At 35.5% G+C, this 23,476-nt stretch overlaps 1 protein-coding gene and 1 pseudogene across 2 annotated transcripts in view; both read right to left on the bottom strand.

Moving 5' to 3' along the window:
• Atr (ATR serine/threonine kinase) overlaps nt 1–23,476 on the bottom strand; it is a 112,577-nt gene that overhangs the window by 9,275 nt on the left and 79,826 nt on the right. For both annotated transcript variants that reach the window (XM_028866010.2, XM_037207849.1), the window contains exons 36-44: nt 19,029–19,171; nt 15,167–15,264; nt 14,297–14,529; nt 13,053–13,187; nt 10,672–10,872; nt 9,151–9,294; nt 4,602–4,752; nt 1,058–1,214; nt 796–949 (exon numbers count right to left, since the gene is read on the bottom strand). In XM_028866010.2, coding sequence (XP_028721843.1) covers nt 796–949; nt 1,058–1,214; nt 4,602–4,752; nt 9,151–9,294; nt 10,672–10,872; nt 13,053–13,187; nt 14,297–14,529; nt 15,167–15,264; nt 19,029–19,171 — 1,416 coding nt within the window. The remainder of the gene's footprint in view (nt 1–795; nt 950–1,057; nt 1,215–4,601; nt 4,753–9,150; nt 9,295–10,671; nt 10,873–13,052; nt 13,188–14,296; nt 14,530–15,166; nt 15,265–19,028; nt 19,172–23,476) is intronic.
• LOC114691006 lies at nt 16,441–16,622 on the bottom strand (annotated as a pseudogene).

Below are 23,476 nucleotides of genomic sequence, written 5' to 3'. Positions count from 1 at the left end.
ACCTATCACTTTAAAGTAGAAAATAGCCACAGATTTTTCCCTCAGATAGGGAAAGAAACAACTTAGTCTAGCTGTTCATTTTCTGACATTATTGCATAATTCTTTTATCCCTCTAAGCAGTTATCCAAAATTCTACTTTTGTATGGTTTGATCTACACTACTTATTATCTTTGATTTCTTCTCAGCCGAATCTATGAACTTTTTCACCTTCCTGTGATAGCTAATAGTGACCGAAAAAAGATTAGGGTCAAAGAAACAGATGACCTTCTAACCTTCCTCCAGAATTTTAATTGTAGAAAATTACATAAGTTCTTAGAGATGTATCCAATAGCCTTAATTTACTTTCAAGAACCCACCCTGGTAAGATTTGCTGTTGTTACTATTTAGTTGCTAGGGCTTGAATTCAGGGCCTAGCGCATACTAGGTAAGTGTTCCACTGAACTATCCCAGCCTGACACTTTTTCTTTAACCAAGACCATCCTCATATATTGTTAGATTTGGAATTATTAAACAACTCTGACTTTATGGGACTAAGTGTCTGTAAAATGAACTGATCTGCCCATGTTTATATAGTTAGTTACTGAGTCAGGACTTAAAGTTCATGCTAGCTTTCATAAATCATTTTTTCAAGTTCTCTGCTTTCTAAATAGCTTTCCTAAGGGATCCACTAGTGAAAACCAGTAAAGAGATGCCCAAAGTTATGTAGTCATAACTAATAGGTATAGTTAGGGAGAGCAGTGGTTTGGGAGAGAAAATTCAAGGGATTATATCCAATTAACTGAAGTCATATCATACCTTATTAAAAAGACAGTTGAAGTCTACATGTACACATTCACCAGTGAAAGAATCAAAAAGAATGTTTTCACCATGACGATCTCCAAGCCCCAGGATATAGCCAACCATTGACATGACTGCAGTAGAACGGCAATATGCAGATCTACTACTGTACCTAAAGAAATACAACCCGGTCAAATACCTTGTGCCAGCTTTAGTTTAAAAAAAAGATAAAAAATGTAAACATTCAACTGTAACAATGTATATATTCTTGGTAACTTGCCATGATGTAGGATCAGGGAATGTTCTCAGAAACCACTCATGAAAAACAGGAGGGTGCCTGGGCAGGAGTAAATCTTGGAATACTTTGAGTTTTTCAGATAAGGCTGCTGACTTTGGTAGCATACACTGGCGAAGCTCCTTTCCTGTCATGTACACTCCTACAAAGCAGAATGATTTTAATTGCTCACACAGCCAAATAAGATGCAAAAACAATTTTCATTAAAATATTACAGGAATTGTTAACTTTTGCTCCAACTGAAAAGGATGGAAAAATACTAGTTATGCATCTAAATGATTATAACTTGATAGCATACAAAATAATAAACTCTACTGTTTTTCCTTAATACTTATCAAAAGTATAGCCTCTTATTGATGAAAATTAATGTAAACAAAAAATTTATGATTTAATAACTCCAGAATATAAGATTCAGAAAAATTCAGGTGTGAGTGATCACTCTGGACTGTGAAAATACTGTCACCTTTACTAAAATTATAGTAACCTCTTTTGATCAGGATGTCATACTGGGGTAAGTTGAACCACTAGTTTAAAGGACACACTGGTATTCTGAAATAATTTAAGGATAGGCAATGAAATTCATGGGTTACCATGGTGGTTAAAAAGAAAATGGCTCCCAAAGGGAGTGGTATTATTAGGAGGTGTGGGCTTGTTTAAAATAGGTGTGGCTTTGTTGGAGGAAGTGTGTCATTGTAGGGGCAGGCTTTGAGGTTTCTTTTGATCAAGCTTCGCTCAGTATGAATCTCAGTCTACTTCCTGTTGCCTATGATCAAGATGTAGCCAGCACCATGTCTGCCTGCACACTGCCATGCTCCCTACCATGGTGATAATGGGTTGAACCTCTGACACTGTAAGCAATCCACCCCAATTAAATGTTTTCATTTATAAGAGTTGCTGTGGTCATTGTTTCTCTTCACAACAATAGAAACTCTAACTAAGATAGTTACCATTACTACCGTTATCCAAATCCAGGTCTCACTCTGTAGCTAGGGCTAGCCTGGAACTTAGGAATTAATTTTTTAAACCAGGCAGTCCTCAAACTTTTGGGTATCCTTCTTCTGCAACCTGAGTGCTGATATTACAGGTTTGTGCCACTACACCCAATATGTTCTTGACTCTCCTTTCTTTGTTGAGACAGAGTCTCACTATGTTGCTCTGGATAGCCTGGAACTCACTTTGTAGATCAGGCTGACCTTAAACTCAAAGACATCTGCCTGCCTCTCCCTCCTGAGTGCTAGAATTAAAGGAGTCCAACCATGCCTGGCATGTAATTAATTTTGTTGTTTGTATGTTTTGAGACAGGGCCTCACTACGTAGCTCTGGCTATCCTAGAATTCACTGTGTAGATCAGGCTGGCCTTGAACTCACAGAGATCCACCTGCCTATTCCTACCAAGTGCTGGGAATAAAGGTGTGTGCCAACACGCCTGGTGCTGGCATGTTACTAATTCTTAAGATAAACTTTAAACTGAAAATCATCTGGACACAAATGTCTATGGACTAGCTTATGGTTTGAGACTTTTAGCCTCATTCATTGCATAGTTCTACTATTTTCATAAGATGGGATCCTTAATATTTGATTAATTTTTTTTCTGTTCAGGATGTTCATTCACCATATGAAGTTTAACTAGTTATTTAGGTAGTTTGGCTTGTTAATAACAACAATGAAATGATCTATAAAACATGTTTAGTATAATACCCACACTATAATAATTTATCAGTACTACTTATTGTTACGAACTAAATTCTGTTCCTTAAAAAGTATGTTAAATAGCTGGAGTGGTGTCATGATTTTAATTCCAGCACTCAGGAGGCAGAAACAGGAAGATCTCTGTGAGTACAATGCCAGCCTGGTCTACATAGTAAGTTCCAGGATAGCCAAGGCTACATAGTTTGACCTTGTCTTAAAAAACAAAGCAACTTTCCAAAAATTTGTTATAGAAGGTAACCTTATTTGGAAACAAAGTCTTTGCAGATAAAATTAGGTTAAGAAAAATTCATTAAGGTCGAATTATAATTTAATAATCTAAGAACTGGTATTCTTTTAGTAGAAAAAAGTGATTTAGGCCAGGGAGATGGGGTGAGTGGATAAACTGCCTGCTCTATAAGCATGAGGATCTCAGTTCAGATCCTCAGAACTCATGTAAAGCTGGATGGATGCAGCAGTGCACATTTATCAACCCAGTGTTCCCAGAGCAAGATGGGGACACAGATTGTGGAGAATTTCTCGAAGCTCAAGGGCATCTAGCCTGGCCTCTGCAGCAACAAAAATCCCTGTCTCAAACAAGGTAGAAGGTGAGGACTGACACTCCAGGTCATCTCTGACCTCCACATGCACACTGTACTCTGCCATACTTGCACATACAAACACATGTACACAGATTTTAAAAAGATAAAAATATATTGTATACATGTGTGGAACTGTTAAAGAATAAATTAGCTGAATTCTAAACAAAAAACAAACAAACAAACAAAAAAACGGGCACATTTGGTGGTGCACACCTTTAGTCCCCGTACTTTAAGAGGCAGAAGCAGGCAAATCTCTTTGATTTTGAAGCCATCCTAGTCTACACAGTAAGAGTAGAAACAAACAAAACAACAATAGAAAAATAGCTGTGTAACAATAGAGAAATCTCATCAGCTATTTTACTCTATTAAAAAGTTAATTTTTAAGGCTGGGGTTGTAGCCCAGTGGTAGAGTGCTTGCTTAGCATCCAAAAAGTTACTTTTTTCTGTTCATGATAATAAGTATCTCATGAAAAAGGATTTGACACCACAAATGACCTGTTTTTTACCATACTGTTTTTCTTTTTAAAAATTTGAGACATGGTATATCACTCTGCAGCCATGGCTGGCACTGAACTGATGATCTTCCTGCCGTGGCTTTCCTGACTGCTGGGATTATAGGCAAGCACCACCACACTCATTTAACTTTGCCTATTAACAGTAGAACCCATTTATAGTCATTGCCTATGACAACAATTCTTATGGTGTTTACTAGTTAGTAATAATCTATTTCCTTAGTCCTGCATTTATTCATTCCATTTTAATATAATAAAAGGCTTGCCCTACTTACCTATTTATGAAAGTATATGTTTACATCACTATGAAGGTATACTTATTTTATCTCATGGGTTATAATTAATAACTATTAATATTATTTTTGCTAAAGTTACCTCAAGTTAGGACAGCCTTCTAATCCAACCAAATATTTTCCTTTCTCTGATAATGAGAAAACTATCTTTCATTATTCACCTAATATTTACTTATTTGCTAAAGGCATGTGAAGTAATTTTAGAATTGCTAACAAATATTTCAGAAAAATAAAATGTTCAAAAAAAAAAAAGAGTCAAAGTAAGAAAGGGAGGAAAGAAGACCTTACATGCTTCTGTATATAGAATATAAAGTTCACTAGACTTAGGTAAAAATATGTGCATTGGTATGATTAAAAACTATTATATTTGTATTTCAAGTGTTTGTAGCTAACAAACCCATAGTATACACTTCTACCGTGAAAATGAATATAATACCCTTTTCCTTATAAAGTTTGGTAAGAATAGGTCTCAAGCCAGCAGTGTTGTTCACCCATTCAATAATCCCACATTCATCATTCAGTGGAATAACTGCATATGTTCGGATATGAAGTTCTCTTCGACGTGATTCTGCATCTTTTCTTAAGCTCTATGAAAAATATAGAAATGAAAAACAAATAGTACTCAATACCTGTTATGTCAAATGTATCTAAATATTGTTCACTTCCTAGGAAAAGTGCTGATGGAACCGTTTAATGAATAATTCTGAAAGTTAGAGGAGGAAGCTATAGGGTCATTTCCCTATGTCTCTTAACCTTAAAATGCCTTGTGGAATCCCTTTTTTATTCTTCACTATGATTGTAACGATTGTAACAGAACACCATATTTGAAAGATAGTATCTGTAACCATAACAACAAAATACACTGTTTTATTTTCTACTGCATTACAGACATCATTAATGTTTAGTATTTAAGCACAGAGACTGATGTTTTTAGGTAAAATTAAACAAGAAATCCTTACTGTTATTTACCTTCCTCTCTGTAAATGTCATAAGGAATCATACTATTTATTAAAAAAACAAAAAAGTCTAGCTTAAGCATTAACAGAGAAGCTCCATCCAGCAACTGATAAAGCAGAGGCAGAGACCCACAGCCAAATATTAGGCAGAGCTTGGAGAATTCTGCTGAAGAGGGCAAGAAAGGATTATAGGAGCCAGAGGGGTCAAGACACCACAAGATATGGCCAACAGAGCAGGGCAGTGGTGGTGCACGCCTTTAATCTCAGCACTTGGCAGGCAGAGGCAGGTGTATTCTGTGAATTCAAGGCCAGCCTGGTCTACAGAGTGAGGTCCAGAACAGCCAGGGCTGTTACAGAGAAATTCTGTTTACAAAAAAAAAAAGAGGAGGAGGAGGAGGAGGAGAAGGAGGAGGAGGAGAAAAGCGGCCAACAGAATCAACTAACCAGGGCTCATAGGGAATCACAGTGACTCAAGCGACAGTCAGGGAGGCTGCATGGTCAGACCTATGCCCTGTGCACATGTGTTAGTTGTGCAGCTCGGTGTTCCTGTGGGACTCCAACAGTGGATGTGGGAACTGTCTCTCACTCTTTGCCTGCTTTTGAAACCTTTTCTTCCTCCTGGCTTGTCTTGTCCAGCTTTAATATAGGGAAGTGTCTAGTTTTATTATAACTTGACATGCCATGACTGGTTGATATCCTTGGGAGGCCAGCCCTTTTCTGAAGAGGAAAGAGGAGGAGTGGATCTAGGGCAGAGGGAATGTGATGGGGAAAGGCACTGGGGGTGGGGGGAGAAGGAAGAGGAAATGCAGTCAGGATGCAACATATGAGAGAAGAATAAATTTTTTAAAGAATTAAAACCCTATAATGCATGTAAGTCTGTGGATAAATACATACAGTTTAAATTCTCTTGTCTAGGCTGACAATGCTCCCTCCAAGAGGACTATATCAAAAAATGGAATGCAAGCCGGGCGGTGGCGGCGCACGCCTTTAATCCCAGCACTCGGGAGGCAGAGCCAGGCGGATCTCTGTGAGTTTGAGGCCAGCCTGGGCTACCAAGTAAGTTCCAGGAAAGGTGCAAAGATACACAGAGAAACCCTGTCTCGAAAAACCAAAAAAAAAAAACCAAAACAACAACAAAAAAAGGAATGGAATGATAAAATGTATCAAAAAATAATTATAATAAAAATATGAAGAAAAGCATGAGTTGTATGATATCAAAATTTCTTTCATATTCTTATATTTAATTATAATTGTTTTATTTCAAAGTTATCATCTGATAGAAGACAGCTTTATGTCTCATTTGATGAATCCTGATATACCAGGTATGGACAAACAGAATGTTTAATTCTGGAACTTTTTGAAGGAAACTTAGCACATTTCTCTAACAATTAACCTGTTCCTTTCAGAAATGTGATCAACTGACCAAAAATCATCATTTAAGCCAGGCCAGGTAGTATATACCTCAAATCCCAGCACTGAGAGGTGGAGGCAGGGGGATCAGGACTACAAGGTCACCCGTGACTACATAGCCAGTTCAAGGAGAATCTGGGATCTCAAAAAAAAAAAAAAAAAAAAGACAAGAACAAAAACAAAAGAAGCACCCAAAACAAAAAATCTTTAAGAATAAGTAGTTGTCACCAATGCCAGGAAACAGTATGACAGAATCTCCTGTACAAATTGGTCTAACCTCTACAGCCAACATGGTTAGAAACTCACATTTTCTTCTTTGACCATGTTAACAAGAAGCCTTAACAGAAGTATTAAAACTTACTACCACTAAGTTAACAAACTAAAGCCAGCCCATCTGACACTTAAATCAGAAAAACACTGAAGGAGCTCTGTTATTAATGGTTTAATCATCTATGAAGAAACATTTATCCAAGCAACATTTTAAGTGAAAATTAATTTTCACTATATTGCCTGTGAAATGACCATTTGTATTACCTTTTAAATTTAAATTATATTTGGTTAAAGCAAGCAGTCTACATTGTCTTTTGGGAGGAGGGGCAGGGGAAGCTTGAGCCCAGACCTCAGCATTCTTATCCAGCATCCCCAACCCACAACTGTTCATGCTATGTAGTTAAAAATGCCTGTCTGAAGAAAAATTCAAAATAGACAACACTATATAATTGACTTTTTATTTTGACACTAGGTCTTGTTTATAAAATTTACTAATCAAATAATTGAATTCGATTAATCTACAATCCTCAGTCATTTTTGACTTACATATCATGATGTATTTGACTTTTTTTTTTTAACAGATCTAAAGGGCTTGTGAACAGAAACAAGAATTTTTAGCTAAAGATGATGAGTACTATATTTAAGTCAAGGTCAAGATTCTTTGTAGCCTATCTATGCGTGAAATCTTCCTGCTTCAGGCTCCTTTATAAATGGTGCTACTACCATCATTCCTGGCTAGCCAGATTTCCCATATTTCTTTGAGACAAATAGCACACTTACCAACAGAACAGGAAAAAAATGCTAATGATTACTTTTGAACAGTGAAGTCATACAAACAGAACCTGATTTTTTCTAGCGCTGAAACACAAAGCCCAAGATTAGATAAGTAGACTGTTTTATACAAACCATTAAACAGAAAATATTTTCCTTTTTTAAGGAAATGTCTTATGTTCTTCTCTATGAACAAAACCATAATTGTTAAAAGTTAACAGAAGTAGACAATTTAAATCTATGTACATATCCAAAAATCTGATAAGAGGGACTTGAGCAGATACTGGTATACTCATTCAAAATATCACATGGAAGAAACTCATGGATAAATAGATAAAGATGTAGAATGTTCCTTAATTACAATATTATTGTTTTAAATGGAAGGAAACTCTGAATCTTGAAGACATGCTGCTGAGTGAAACAAGCCAGTCACAAAAGGACCGTTTATATAAGGTACCCAAAGTGGTGACATTAATGGAGGTAGAAAGTACAATTGTGGTTGTTAAAGACTGGTTTGGAGAAGAAATAGAGAGTTATGGTTTAATAGACAAGTTTCAATTTGTAATACTAATATAAAATCTTTGAAAGGTATAGTGAAGATGGTTGTACAACAATGTGAATACACTCAATGACACTGAAATATATACTTGATTTAAGTGATATTATGCATATTTTATCACAAAGATGAGAAAATGAGGCCTGGAGAGATGGCTCAGCAGTTAAGAGCACTGGCTGCTCTTCCAGAGGACTGGGGTTCAATTCCCAGCACCCACGTGGCAGCTCACAACTGTCTGTATTTCCAGTTCCAGGGAACCTGGCACCATCACAAAGACATACATGAAGGCAAAATACCAATACACATAAAATAAAAATAATTTTTTTTTTTTTTTGGTTTTTTGAGACAGGGTTTCTCTTGTGTAGCTTTGCGCCTTTCCTGGAACTCACTTGGTAGCCCAGGCTGTCCTCGAACTCACAGAGATCCGCCTGCCTCTGCCTCCCGAGTGCTGGGATTAAAGGCGTGCGCCACCACCGCCCGGCAAAATAAATTTTTAAAAATGAGAAAATGAAGGTGGGTGGTGGTGGCACATGCCTTTAATCCCAGCACTCGGGAGGCAGAGCCAGGAGGATCTCTGTGAGTTCAAGGCCAGCCAGGTCTATAGCGCAAGATCCAGGACAGGCACCAAAACTACACAGAGAAGCCCTGTCTTGAAAAACCAAAAAAAAAAAAAAAAAAAAAAAAGAGAGAGAGAGAGAGAAAAAATGAAAACATATATTTCAAGAGTGATCTAACCACCTACTGAGAAGTCCACATTACTATGACTATTATTTTCCTAATTCTAAAATAAAAGCAATGGGGCTGGACAGACGGCTAAGCAGGTAAGAGCACTTGCTGCTCTTCTTGAGGACCCAAATTCGGTTCTCAGTACCTGTCTAAGGTGGCTCACAGCCATCTATAACTCCAGCTCCAGGGAATCTCATGCCTCCGGCCTTAGCAGACACCTACACTCATGTGCACATACACATATTGAAAATAATAATAATTAAAAAAAATCTTAAGAAAAGCAAACTATTTCCAACCTTGTTAATCAAAGAATTGAATTCCATTAGTCTACAGTCTTTCCTCAAGTCATCTTTTGGTTTACACATCATGATATAGAACTTTCCATCTGAGCCCTTTAAAGAGATCTTCTTTGGTTTCTGAAGTGAAGAAAGAATTTCTACCTAAAAAATAATGAATGTTATATTTAAGACAAGGCTGGAATTCTTTGTTAAATTTGAATATTATAAATACTGAGTTATGCATCATAATAAAAAAAGAGTAGGTGGGAATAAGTAGTAAATTAGTATTTCAAAATTTCCTTTTACCTTAGCTACCTAGAAGCTAAAAAATAAGGTTGTCAAGTTCAAGGTCTACTACAGAGTGAGTTCCAGGACAACCAGGACTGTTACATATAGAAACCCTGTCTCAAAACCACCCCACCCCCCAAAAAATAAGATTGAATGGATATGAAGTAAAAAAACAAAACAAAACCAAAAACAAACCCTGACTTTTGTCAACAAAACAGGTACTTACACATGCATATTCAGGTAGTCCTTTCAAAGCAGTCACAAAATTTTACATACCAAAAAATTTATAATTTTGGAAAGGCATTATCAAAATACATCATATAAATGTTCAAAGATAAGTTTATAAATTGAAAGTAATTTGATTTGAAAAAAATTTCCAAAATGAAGCTTACATCACGAGTAAACTAAAACATACTGCTTAAGTTAAAAACAAAACATGATTATTATAATGTAAAATGTAAATGATTATTAAACGTTTTAAAATGTTCTAAGCCACAGAAAATTTGGAATCAATAGGGAGTTTTCCAAAGTTTCCCCTAGAAGTACTCCAGCACTATTTCCTTAAAATAAACATTCCTTTATAGCCACGTTTCATGGGTGGACAGTTGGAACAGAAGAAAAGGTTATGCCTAGCAGGAAGAGGCCGCAGGTTCATTCCCAGCAGTGCATTTAAAAAACAGGGATGGGCTGAGGAGATGTTCAGTGAGTGGAGTACTTGCTCCCCAAGTGTGAAGACCAGAGTTTGGAGCATGACTATGATCCAGTGCTTTCTGGTGAGATGGGAGGCAGAACCAGAACTGTGGGAAGCTCATGGGCTACACAGCCTGAAATTCTGTCTGAAACAAAGTGGAAGGTAAGGACCAACACTTGAGGTTATCCACTGACCACCTGTGGGCTATGGCACATGCTCACATTAACTCGTGCACACATGGACAATAAAAAGTTATATGAGTTTTGGTTCCTCATAAGAAGCAAATCAAACACATTTTGTTTATCTGCTCTCCATTTTTTAAGACAAAAGAAAATATAGGAAAATAAAATTGTGAAAACACAGTCATAGTGAAATACGAGCATGTGAAGGCTGGTTATAATTCCTTAACACTTAACTTTGTACCACAGTACAAGACAATTCCATTTTTCTACATTTCTAGGATTTTCTTTGCAAATAAATTCAGTTAGATTTTTACCTTAATTTGAAGTTGTAAGCTTAACTACATTAAAAAATTATACTTATATAAAACTGAAGTTTACCACATCATCGAAGCCTGCAAGATAGGCCCAATGCCCAGGAAATGGGTCATGATTAGCATGGGCACCCAAAATTGATGGAAGAGTAGGTATCATGACTGACTGCAAAGGAATGAGGATTTCACTAAATGTTGGGTCTTCTACCAGTTTTTTAAGCATTTTAAAGTGAGTGCTCATGCTTAATGTAGAATTACTTCCATCAACCTGAAAAAAAAAATCAACACAAACAGTATATTTCAATTTTTCTGAATTTACCCTGATTTAGAGAACTTGAAGCACAGTAAACATTTCATTTTTACAATCTCAATTGCTCAGCAGTGTGCAATGTCCTAAGTATTTTTAATCATCTCATTTAAACCTCTTTTACCTCATAAATAAAAATTCCTTTATCATAGGAGTGTCTAATGACTGAAGGAGATTAGTAGAAACCAGTGACCTATTATTATCAGACATGAGAAAATCTATAAATAATTTTTTGGTTATCAAATCTCATTTAGCAATAAAATGATACCTGAATTTCTTAGTGTAAAGATCAATGCAATGTGTGTTTGATTATGGGATATACCAACAGATTACCATCAGTTACAATATCCAATATAAAGTATGAGTACCTTTAAAATCAGAAAAAGATTGAATTTATTATCAGACATGAGAAAATCTATAAATAATTTTTTGGTTATCAAATCTCATTTAGCAATAAAATGATACCTGAATTTCTTAGTGTAAAGATCAATGCAATGTGTGTTTGATTATGGGATATACCAACAGATTACCATCAGTTACAATATCCAATATAAAGTATGAGTACCTTTAAAATCAGAAAAAGATTGAATTTATTATCAGACATGAGAAAATCTATAAATAATTTTTTGGTTATCAAATCTCATTTAGCAATAAAATGATACCTGAATTTCTTAGTGTAAAGATCAATGCAATGTGTGTTTGATTATGGGATATACCAACAGATTACCATCAGTTACAATATCCAATATAAAGTATAAGTACCTTTAAAATCAGAAAAAGATTGAATTCCTACATGTAGTTTGCCATGAATGTTTCAGATGAAGAACTAAGCACTTAATCTGAAAAGTACTCACAAGGCCAGTATCTATAAAATAACAGCTTTTCCTAGTGTCAAGAACATAAGAGGTCAAGTACAATTAATGGAAATAATGAGCGACTATCCTTTTGAGAAGAGTTCATTCATGAGAGGAGGAAGAAAAATAGGGTCACCTGTTCTCTTTTTACCTAGAAATGATTAATGGATTTTGATTATTTGTCAAGGGACACTAGCTATTTACCTAATCAAGAACCTCTCCCGCCGGGCGGTGGTGGCGCACGCCTTTAATCCCAGCACTCGGGAGGCAGAGGCAGGCGGATCTTTGTGAGTTCGAGGCCAGCCTGGGCTACCAAGTGAGTTCCAGGAAAGGCACAAAGCTACACAGAGAAACCCTGTCTCGAAAAACCAAAAAAAAAAAAAAAAAAAAAAAAAAAAAAAAGAACCTCTCCCTTTAATAATCCTCCAAACACTTTTATCTCTCCTACAGTCTTTTGTTTTGTTTCCTACCCTAATTCCTTACACAGAAGTGGACACTCCTTTAACCTTCCTACTTCAGTCACAAGTATACTGAAAATAATGCTTACTACTCCAAACGATAGCCATCTGCATGTTTTCCTAAAAATCTGTCAGCAATTCAAGGCAGGTTTCTATTGTTCGTCTTTGTTTCCTCAGCACAATGCCTGTACAATGAAATATATACTGAAAGGATGAAAATCAGGGGCTTGGGCTAAAGCTCATAAGTAAAGTTATTGCCTATTATGCATAAGGCCTTGGGTTCAATAATCTAACACTACATAAAAGGCAACCAACTAATAAAAAATCCTCCATTCTCTTTTCTATCATATATATAGGTTAGTATACGAGTTTTCAAAACTTAAGGATATGACAATATAATCAGAGACTGCTTTAATATATTTTACATGAATTTTTATGGTTGATTTAATCATTTACTTAAAACTATTGAAAAGTATTAAAAGTATTATTTTCAGAAAAATTCAGAAATGCAGAGGATATCTGGAAAAGGGACATACAAGTTACAAGTTTAAAAAACAGACTTATTAAGATATATTATATAGGGGTAGAGGTGTAGCTCAGTGGTAAAACCCTTGCTTAGCAAGATCAGGTTTCCAGTTCAGTCTCTAGTACTATGAAGAATAGGGAAGGAGGTTGAAAAGATTCATTAAAATATACCATTTGATACATTTTGATACATGTATACTGATGTACTTAAAATTTTTAATGAAAAAACAGCTCACATTACATATAAGTTCTTGTATAACATTATCTAACATTGGTTGATAAGCAGTAAGACCTGTGACAGTACCGATTTGTTGCACAATTCTAGTAGCTTGTCTGTGAGGCGAGTTGCATCTCCAATAAACTTTTCCAAAGACTTTTTCATATGGATAGCTTTGGTAAGAATTTCTTTGCATCTGTTCACACGCATGGGATAAGAAGACTGTCAATTAAAAAAAAAAAAAAAGTAGAGCCAATTATATATGAAACCTGATTGGCAAGAACAACTTAAAACAATACTCATAATGTGAGTTTATAATGATAAGGATACAGGAAGTCAATTTGATAACATCAAGAGAGCCATAAAGAAATTTTAATCCTATAACCAGTGAATTTCCTTGATGGGATCTACACAGAAGAAAGAATTTGATATTAAGAGATGTAGCAAAACAAACAAAAAACAAAAGAAAAGAAAAATATAAAGCAAACAAAAAACTTAATGATTTAATGAATGCTTAGTTATTTTACAATTTTATCCAAATACTAAAATGTGTTTTCAAAGAATATTAATATAGTTTATCTAATGTTAAAGTTAATTATTTAATATTTGAGTGAAAATATGAAATCAATTTAAAATTTACTGTTAAAATATGATTAGAAAATATACATAAGTTATAAGAAAATACTAATGAATAGTCTGAATTTTAATTTTCTTTTTATTTGTATACTAACTTTTCTATAATATTTACCCATCAAATATACTAATCAATGTATACATGCCCACTAATAAATAATACAGTCCTTGTTTTAGTATTATACTAAAAATTTTGAATTAAAATACTCAGGAAAAGAAAGGAATCATAGGCCTGGAGAAATGGCTTAGCGATTAAGAGCAGTTGTTTTCACAGAGGACCTAGGTTCAATTCCCAGTACTCACATGGCAACTTACAACTATTTACAATTCCAATTCCAGTGGATCCAACACCTTCTTCTGACCTTGGTGGGCACCAGGCATGCAAATGGTGCACAGATATACATCCAAGCAAAATATTCATATACAAAAATCTCTAAAAAACTAGTTATCATAACTATTTACAAAAAACTTCATGAGGAAAAAACATGTTCAAGTCTTCAATCTTAACATACTGGTCAATTCTCATTTGATAAGCATCTCAAAATATTTAAACAAGGTAAAATTTTTCTCTGTTAGAAACTATTTAAAAATTACCATCTTTAATATAGGTCAGAACCCTGGAACTAGTATTTATATATTTGCTTTAAGAATCTGCCATAAGTGTTAGGAGACACTGTGGCGACTAACTAACGTATTACCTTTGACACAGCTGTCATCATCCACATTGCTTGCTGAGGATAGGCCAGAAACACCTTGGCTATTATTTCCATCAAGACAACAAACACTTCATCATGAGAATGACAAATTCGAGAGATCAACTGTGAAAAAGCAGTCAAAAACTGATATGGAGCTAACCGATTTGTGTGCTCTGTGAGAACGCTATTTATTTTAGCCAAATCATTTCTCATTTGCATACGATCAGAACGGCCACCTACGGGGGGGAAAACAGTTTGAGACAGGAAAAAAACAAAACAAACAAAACATCAGTGCATTAATTCCATTCACAGAAAAAAAAAATGTGATAAACTGCCTTTAAAATACACTATCTGCATGCCCACAGCTAGTGTGCTGGATTGTTTGCGTAAATGAGAAAAGCATTTAGGTCTAAGAGGCATTTGGTTTTATCATCCACTGTAAATTTTAGGGTGAATTACATGCTTAAACTGATATCTTTCAAAGTGTTAGAGTTATCAAAAAATGAAGACTATTACTTTTCATTCCTGAATCACAACCACTTTAAAAGTCTATCTTTCCCTTTCTTTTCATACTTTATTTCTTTTCAAAAAACTTATTTTTCAATAGTGGTACCTGTAGAGGATAGCAGCTTTGGATCTACTGCCTGACATGAGTGCTGGCATTAAACTCAGATCTTCTTCAAGAGCAGTATGAGCTCTTAATTGCTGAGCCATCTCTCCAGTCCCCATCCTTTGTTTCTTACAACATTATAACATTTTAATTATCAAACTTATTACTGTTTTTTGTAAGTGAGATTGTAATGCCAAATGTTATTTTATACCAAAGTTATAATTCTTTCTAGTGTCTTAAAATTTTTATATAAAGAATTATACCTTTTTCCCATTCGTATGCCTTAGCACCAAAATCAAGCCATAGTGATAACATTCGTGGCATTGACTGATATATGAACTGATTTCCATACTGAAGAGATCTGCAATTATATAAGTGAGAAATACGATTAACACAGTCCTTTTAGATTATATGAATTAGAATTTAAAGTCTTAAACTACCACTTCAGTTATGTACAGCCTTCAGACAAAAACCTATGGTATCTCATATTTAGCCATCTCTCCAGTTTTGACCTCAGTATGCAGTGGAGGATGAGACCCTGAATCCTCTGCCTCTATCTCCTAAGCCAGAGACTACAGGCATGGGTCTTTCTTTGGTGCCACATATCAAACCCAGGGCTTCATGCATGCTAAGCAAGCACCCTACCTACTGAGATATACCCCTAGCCCCTGAAACAATGGTACTGATATTTCTTCCTAGTAGTTATTCCCTCCCCGATTCATCTTTTCTTGATAAAGTATTCAGGTAGCATTAACAAGTATAGATGTTTTGAGACAGTCAAAGTCTTTTAATACTTCCTTCAAATGGTCCTTACAATCTGTACCTTCATTTATATTCCATGGCAATAAGCTTGGTCAGGCCTAATCACTGTATTTCTAGAAAATTACATTTCTGCATTTTTCTTCCTTTGCAGCTGATGATGAAAAGATATATTTTTATAATCATGGGTGGTGATATATTGTGTACCCTAATAAAGCTTTCCTGAGGATCAGAGAACACAGGCAGCCACTAGAGTAGACATAAAATCCAGACAGTGGTGGCACACTCCCTTAACCCTATCACTCAGGAAGCAGAAATTCGTCTGGATCTCTGTGAGTTCAAGGCCACACTGGAAACAGAGCCAGGCAGTGGTGGCACACACCTCTAATCCCAGTACTGGGAAGCACATATGTCTTTAATCCCAGGAAGTGACTGGCAGGGCAGAGAAAGGTATGTAAGGCATGAGGAAACAAGAACTAAAGTAGTTCAGTTGAGACCCTTTCGGGTGAGGACTCAGAGGCTTTCAGTCTGAGGATTTGTGGAGTTGGTGAGGTAATAGGTAGTGGCTGTGGCTTTGCTCTGCTTCTCTGATCTTTCAGCTTTCACCCCAATATCTGGCTCCAGGTTTGTTTTGTTTTTATTATAAGACCATCTAAGATTCAAACAACAATCACAAAGCCAGTAGCTTGAGTTTTTACCACAAACTTGCCCTAAGGATATAACTTTTAGGTGTGTCTGCTTTATTTCTGGTATGCTGCACATACAGCTCCATTCATTCCTGGAGAAAAGTGTGAACACAAACTCCTACTACCACAAATTATGCAGTGGGTTTTCCACATTTGGAGAAACCATGGGGGTCAGCACATCTAGAGTATAATGGCTAAGCTTATCTGAGGAAAACCATCTTCCTGATAATTCATGATCTTTGTAATCATGATATCTCCCCTGCCAGGCAATTTTTTTTTGGTTAATATTTGTATCATTCATTTTTATATCTGCAAACAAATTCTATTACATACCTAAGTGTTTTATATATTTAAGGTTTCATTCCCTAATTAAACTGTTTTTGAGGACAATAATTCACACTAAAGCAGTAATAACATAATTATTCAACGCACATTCAGTTATTAAGTGAATATATCATAATAGCTAATTTTTACTCTTTTAAAAATATATAGGGGATAGAGAGGTGGTGCAGTGGTTAAGAGCACTTTTGCTCTTGCAGAGGACCCAGGATCAATGTCCAGCACCCACATAGTGGTTTATTATCATTCATAACTCCAGTTTTCAGAAGATCTGATGCCCTCTTCTGACTTTCATAGGCTCTAAGCACATACATAGTACATATACATTCATGCAGGCAAAACACACATAAAATAAAATGAGGAAATCTAATTTTAAAAAACCCTTTAAATGCCAGTATAAAACAATACCAAACAGTTATAAGTATGTAGTAGAAGCTAAGCGTGGTGCTACAAATTTAATTATCTCAGCATTCAGGAAGCTAAGACAGGTAGACTGAGAGGCCAGCCTCAGCTATACAGGCAAGATCCTATCACAAACAAATAAAATCAACAATAAAAAATGGAAACAGTTAAAAGACAGAAGAAATGAATGTAAAGTAGCTTTCCTTCTTTGAAGTGTGATTTCAGAAATGTAATGAGTATGTTCTATATACTAAGGACCTGATATATACAAAGAGTAAAGAAAAAATTTTAAAAGTTGTTTATTCTAGAAAAGAAAATTCAACTAGTAGTTGTCTTGTTTCTTATTCCATTTCAAAATGTCACCAAGCCAGGAATTATCCTTTAATAACACAGCCATAAAGAAAACCAAAAAAGGCCGGGCGGTGGTGGCGCACGCCTTTAATCCCAGCACTCGGGAGGCAGAGGCAGGTGGATCTCTGTGAGTTCGAGGCTAGCCTGGGCTACCAAGTGAGTTCCAGGAAAGACGCAAAGCTACACAGAGAAACCCTGTCTCGAAAAACCAAAAAAAAAAAAAAAAAAAAAAAAAGAAAACCAAAAATATTTATAATTATTAGTAATTACAACTATGGAAACAAACTAATGAAATTGAGTTTAGATTTCACAAAAACTGAAATTTTCTTAGGAAAAAGAAATTTGGCTAAGTGTTGTTATTTTAACTTGTGATAGATAAATACTGCTTTAAATACTGAAAAGAAATATTTAACTGAGTAATGATAAGACCTAAAAATAAGGAATTATTTTAATAAGTTTATTGCTATTAAGTCAGAATCCTTCAATAGAAAATAAGAGCACATAAATACAAGAATTCTGAAATGTCATTACTTATAAATAATTTGCCAAATAGAAAAACTAAGCATGAATATATATATACATATATATGTATACATATATATATATATATATATTACACACACACACACACACACACACACACACACACACACACACACTCCACACACATACACACTGGCATCTGAAATTAAAAGTTATATTTCAACCATAGCAGGAGGATCAGGAAGTTCAAGTCCAGACTTAGCTACATAGTGAGTCTGAGGCTAGCTTGGGCTACATAAGATCTCACCTCACAAAACAAAACAAAAAGTTGTATTTCATCCTCTGCCTAGTTCAAGAATAGGCTCCCGACAGGCATGGTGGTCACACTGAGGCAGAGGAATATGAGTTCAAGAATGGCCTGAGATAAAGAGCAAGATTCTGTTTCTAAAATTCAAAAGCAAACTAAGAAAAAACCAAGCTCTTTATTTAGTATAACTTTAAAATAATGTCCTTATGTTAATTTTTTGCAGGGTTTGACTAGGAAAAAATACTCAATTACCATTAAATTTAACAGTTAAATATTAAGTTAAAGGTCTTCTGAAATACTATACACAGTGATTTGCAGCCCAGTACTATTTTCTAAAACTGTTATCTACATATCTTTTCTACACACACACACACACACACACACACACCATTTTTCAAGACTAAGAAAAAAGTTGTATGAAGGAAAATATTCTGGGATTGGAGAGATGGCTCAGCTCTGGTTGTACTTACAGAGGACCTAGGTTCTCTTCCCAGTACCCACAAGGCAGTTCATGGTCATCTGTAACTCCAGTTCCAGGGGATCTGATGCCTTCTTCTGGCATCCAAGAGTACTACACATGCACATGGTAAACATACTCACATGCAGTCAAGTAGGCAAACACTCATACATGTAAAATAAAGGCAAATTAAACATTGGAAAAAAGGAAAAATATTCTCTCTCATTTAAAAGTTGGTAGAATGAATCCATGCATAGTAAAACAGAAAACTCCCTGAATATGCTATGGTATGTGATTAAATTCACCATATTTAATCTCAAATATGTGGTTCTCATATTCACCTTCCAAAATGCAGGACTATATACCGGATGAGATCACCTTGCTTCTCCATTTTGTTGTCTGTTACCATGGGCATCAATTTGTCATAGTACTTAGCAAGGTAGAAATGCCCATCTTCCCACTCTGGCAGAAACAAGGTTACATCCTATGAAAAAGACATAAGATACATATCTAAACAAATCTCATATTAGGTTTGAGCATAATGTACTAATAGGTGATTAAATATCAAAAGTATGCAGCACACAGCAAATTCAATTTTAGTATATGTGCTGTCGATGTGAGCACGAACACACAGCAAATTCAAGTTGTTGTGTTTTAACTTTGGTTTGATACATAGTATTCCATCAGAATAATAAGCTCAAATGGTGTTGATAAACATTCTACCCAGGTGTGATAGATAACACCTGTAATACCAGTATTCAGGAAGCTAAGGCAGCAGGCTTTCAGTAAGTTTGAGACAAACCTAGTATATATATACATAGTGAGTTCCAGGTCAATTTGGGATACTGTTTCAAAACAACATACACAAATCCAAACCCCCAGACAATTAGAAACCAAAACCCACCTCAAATAAAACATACTTGCACAAAACCTATGCAGGCACGCTAGTTCAGATTATATTCATATGAGCCTCTTATGAAATTACAGTTTCTCCTATGGTTAACATTACTGGTTTGTTTGTAGACATGTTTCATCATGTTGCACTGAGGCTGCTGAGGCAAAAGTGCCATGAGTATGAAGCTCATATGGGCTGCACCACGAAGTACCAGGTGAACCAGAGATACAATGAAAGAACTGACTTTGACTACCCACCCCATCCCTAAAAAGGAAGTCCTGGCTTAGACTAATGGTTGATTTGTTTATCATGTAAAGAAGAGGTCAATTATTCCTCCCTGTAAAACATCTAAATGACACAGCACCATGTTCTGAGAATTTTTTTTCAGTACTCTATAATAATTTATAACTTGTCTGTTTATAAAATTATTCTGTCTTACTGGTTTATGTAATTGTATATGAATATAGTATTATTATTTTTTTGGAGTTGAGGATCGAACCCAGGGCCTTGTGCTTGCTAGGCAAGCGCTCTACCACTGAGCTAAATCCCCAACCCCAATGAATATAGTATTTTGATTATAAAACCTTTATAGGTCTTGACATGTGTATATGCTGGTTAATCTCTGGTTTCCCCAACAGATATAGTTACTACGCTATAGCTTTTCTACCCTGCTTAGGGATGCAAGAGATTGGCACTGATGACTTCTATCACTGAGCCTGTTTACCCTGCAGCTTCTAATCAGGTCTAGGAGATTAGAAAGCTGGAGTGAGTCAAGGTTGTTAAAATCTATGGTTTTCTTCCTGCTGAGCTGTAAGTTCAAGGTGTGGTCCAATGACTCCTTCCTACAGTAGTAATCCTTTACTTCAGTAGATGTTCTCCCATTTTGTTCCTTCTGATCTAGTAGTAGTAATGATTCACCACCATCTTTGTTGATTTCCTTTAACATAGTTATTTATTAAAATTTTGACTATCTCTTTTAATTTGCCATCTATTTTCTGTCTGCATTCAACCTCCTACAACACTGTAAAGGTATCTTGGCTATATGCTGGAGTATGTTAAGGCTATATGACAGCTAATACTAGATAGGATCCTGGCCTGGATTCCAGACACGGAAAAGACATTGTTGACAAAAGTGGTAAGAGTTCTGAAAAGATCACTATGGTTGTACAAGTTACTTTGAGAAAAATAATTCCATACAGGAATTCTCTGTGCTTCCCTTGACATCTAATGTTTAAGTTTATGATTATTTCAAAATAAAAAACTAACTAAGACTTTAGAGAGACAAAAATCTCTTGGTTATTATAAGGCTTTGCATTTCTACATAACTCTCAAATTCCAATTGTCAATTACCTATTAGTTTTTTATGAAGACTGCATCAAACTTACAGGTCATTTTATAGTGAAATGACATCTTTACATTATTGAGTCTTCTCATTCAAAACTGTGCTACACTCCCAATTTATTTACATCTTTTAAAAGCTGCACACAAGGGCTGGAGAGACTGCTCAGTGGTTAAGAGCACTGGATGCTCTGCCAAAGAACCAGGTTCAATTCCCAGCACCCACATGACAGCTCACAACCATCTGTAACTCCAGCTCTAGGGGATCTGTCTGGGCGTGCAGTGGCACCAGGTGTATGGTTTACAGACATACATGCAGGTTAAAGACCTATACACGTAAAAATAAATAAGTTAAATTAAAAGCTCACCCAATAATGTTCCAGAAATTTTTTTACTATAGAGATTTTTTTTAAAAAAATTGAGATAATAATTACATCATTTCCCCCTCTCAATCTTCTCATATATTCCTTGGTCTCTTTCAAATTAATAGCTTCCTTTTCAGTAACACACACACACACACACACACACACACACACACACACACTCGTAAATGCATACATGCAACCTGTACAGTTTGTATTTTTTTTTTTTTTTTTTTTTTTTTGGTGGAACTGAGGACCTAACCCAGGACTCTACGATTGCTAAAGCACTCTACCACTGAGCTAAATCCCCTATTCTGGTGCTTTTTATTTTTGATGCTATTCTAAATGCTTTTGATTTTTATTTTACATTTTTATTTTTCCATTTCTCGTCTGTGTGGTATATGAATGTATACGTATATAAATGTTTTTGCATGCATGTGAGTGCACATGTGTAGACCTGAGCTTTATTTTTGGAACCATGCTCAATTGCTCTTCTACCTTACTGATTGAGGCAGAATCTCTCGATCAAACCAAGTTTGTCAATATGGCTAGTATTGATAGCTAGCTTGTTCTGGGGCTGCCCTGTTTCTGCCTTCCTAGGGTAGAATTACAGGTGAGCCGCCACATATTCCCACCATTTACATAGGTTTCTAGGATTCCGAATTACAGTTACTAGGATAGCAAGCACTTTAACTGCTGAACCATCTCCCCAGCCCACTAAGTTGTACTTTTTAAAAATCTACATCCATTTTTTTGAGGCATAATTTTCATATTAATTACGTACCGAGTATATAGGCTTTTGACAAATTTTTAAGTATATCTGTGGTGTAATGACACCAATTAATATAATGAGTATTTATTAATACAACTGTTTCCTGGAGTTCCTGTGTGTACTTTCCTTTAACACACGTCTTGTCCTGTGCCTACTGGCTAAACAAATATTGATATTTCTATCAATATGTATTACTTATTTACTGTGGTTTAATGCATATATCACATCCCTCTTCTTTGATATACATGTGCATTGTTGCATGTACCAAAAGCTCATTTTTCTTTCTTTTTTCAGAGACCTGGTCTCATAATATAGCCCAGGCTGACCTTGAACTCATGATGCTTCTGCTTTTACTTCCTAGGTGTTGGTATTATAGGTGTGTGTACCACTATGCCCCACACCTAAGAACTCATTTTTAATAATTGTGGAGTAGCATTCTATTGTATAACCACACCATAGTTTTGCTTATCCATTTTTCTGTGGTAGACCAGATGGCCTATTTTGTTTTCAATCAATAAAATTACAATTACTGTTTTTATGGAGTTAAGGAACTCTTTCTTTTGGTTACATATCGAGAAATAAATGGCTGGCATATCCTATGTTCATGTTAAATTTTATACTGCTACCAGCCATGAGGAGACCTAGTTGTCACTATAATAGGTTTGCTAGTCTTTTAGACATTAGCCATTCTAACCTTTGGTTACTTCACTGTGATTTTAATTTGCACCATACTACTAATTAATGGCATTAAACATCTTTTCATGTGCCTTTCATTCATTTATATGTACTCTGTGAGAAGTGTCTATTCCAGGTTTTGATATATTGAGTTATTTGTCCTGAGTTCTTTATAATTTACATATAAGCCTGCTGGTAGATACACAGCATATTTCCCCTTAGCCAATGGCTTTCTTGACAGTGTCTTTTCTACAGTATGCTTTAGCTTTCATGGAACTCCAATTTATAAGGCTTTCTTTTCTGGTTAAGGCTTTTTTTGACCTAAGAAACTTGGGCCTAAACTACGGTAAAAAAGGATTTCCCTCTATATCTTTTATCTTTACGTTTATAAGTTTAGCGTTTCAGTTTTAGGCATATTAAGCCCACTTTGAAGTAAAGTTAATTATTTAGATTGTCAAAGATTATCTTTTTCTCACACAGCTTTCTAACTTTCCAAGTGGTATTTTTTTCATTTTAAATTTTTACAAATATTAAAAAGAGGGTAGAGAGATGACTCAAGGTTAAAAGCACTTGTGGAGTTGGTTCTCAGTACCCACAGCCACAATCACCTACAACCTCAGCTCTAGGGGATCCAACACTCACTCTCTCTGTTCTCCTTAGGCACCTCCACTCACATGCATATTAACCCCCCAGATATAAATATACATACATACATACATATAATTAAAAATGAAATGTTTTTAAAAA

Source organism: Peromyscus leucopus, chromosome 7, assembly GCF_004664715.2.
Source record: "Peromyscus leucopus breed LL Stock chromosome 7, UCI_PerLeu_2.1, whole genome shotgun sequence".
Taxonomy (NCBI): domain Eukaryota; kingdom Metazoa; phylum Chordata; class Mammalia; order Rodentia; family Cricetidae; genus Peromyscus; species Peromyscus leucopus.
This window is presented reverse-complemented; position numbering and strand designations above follow the sequence as displayed.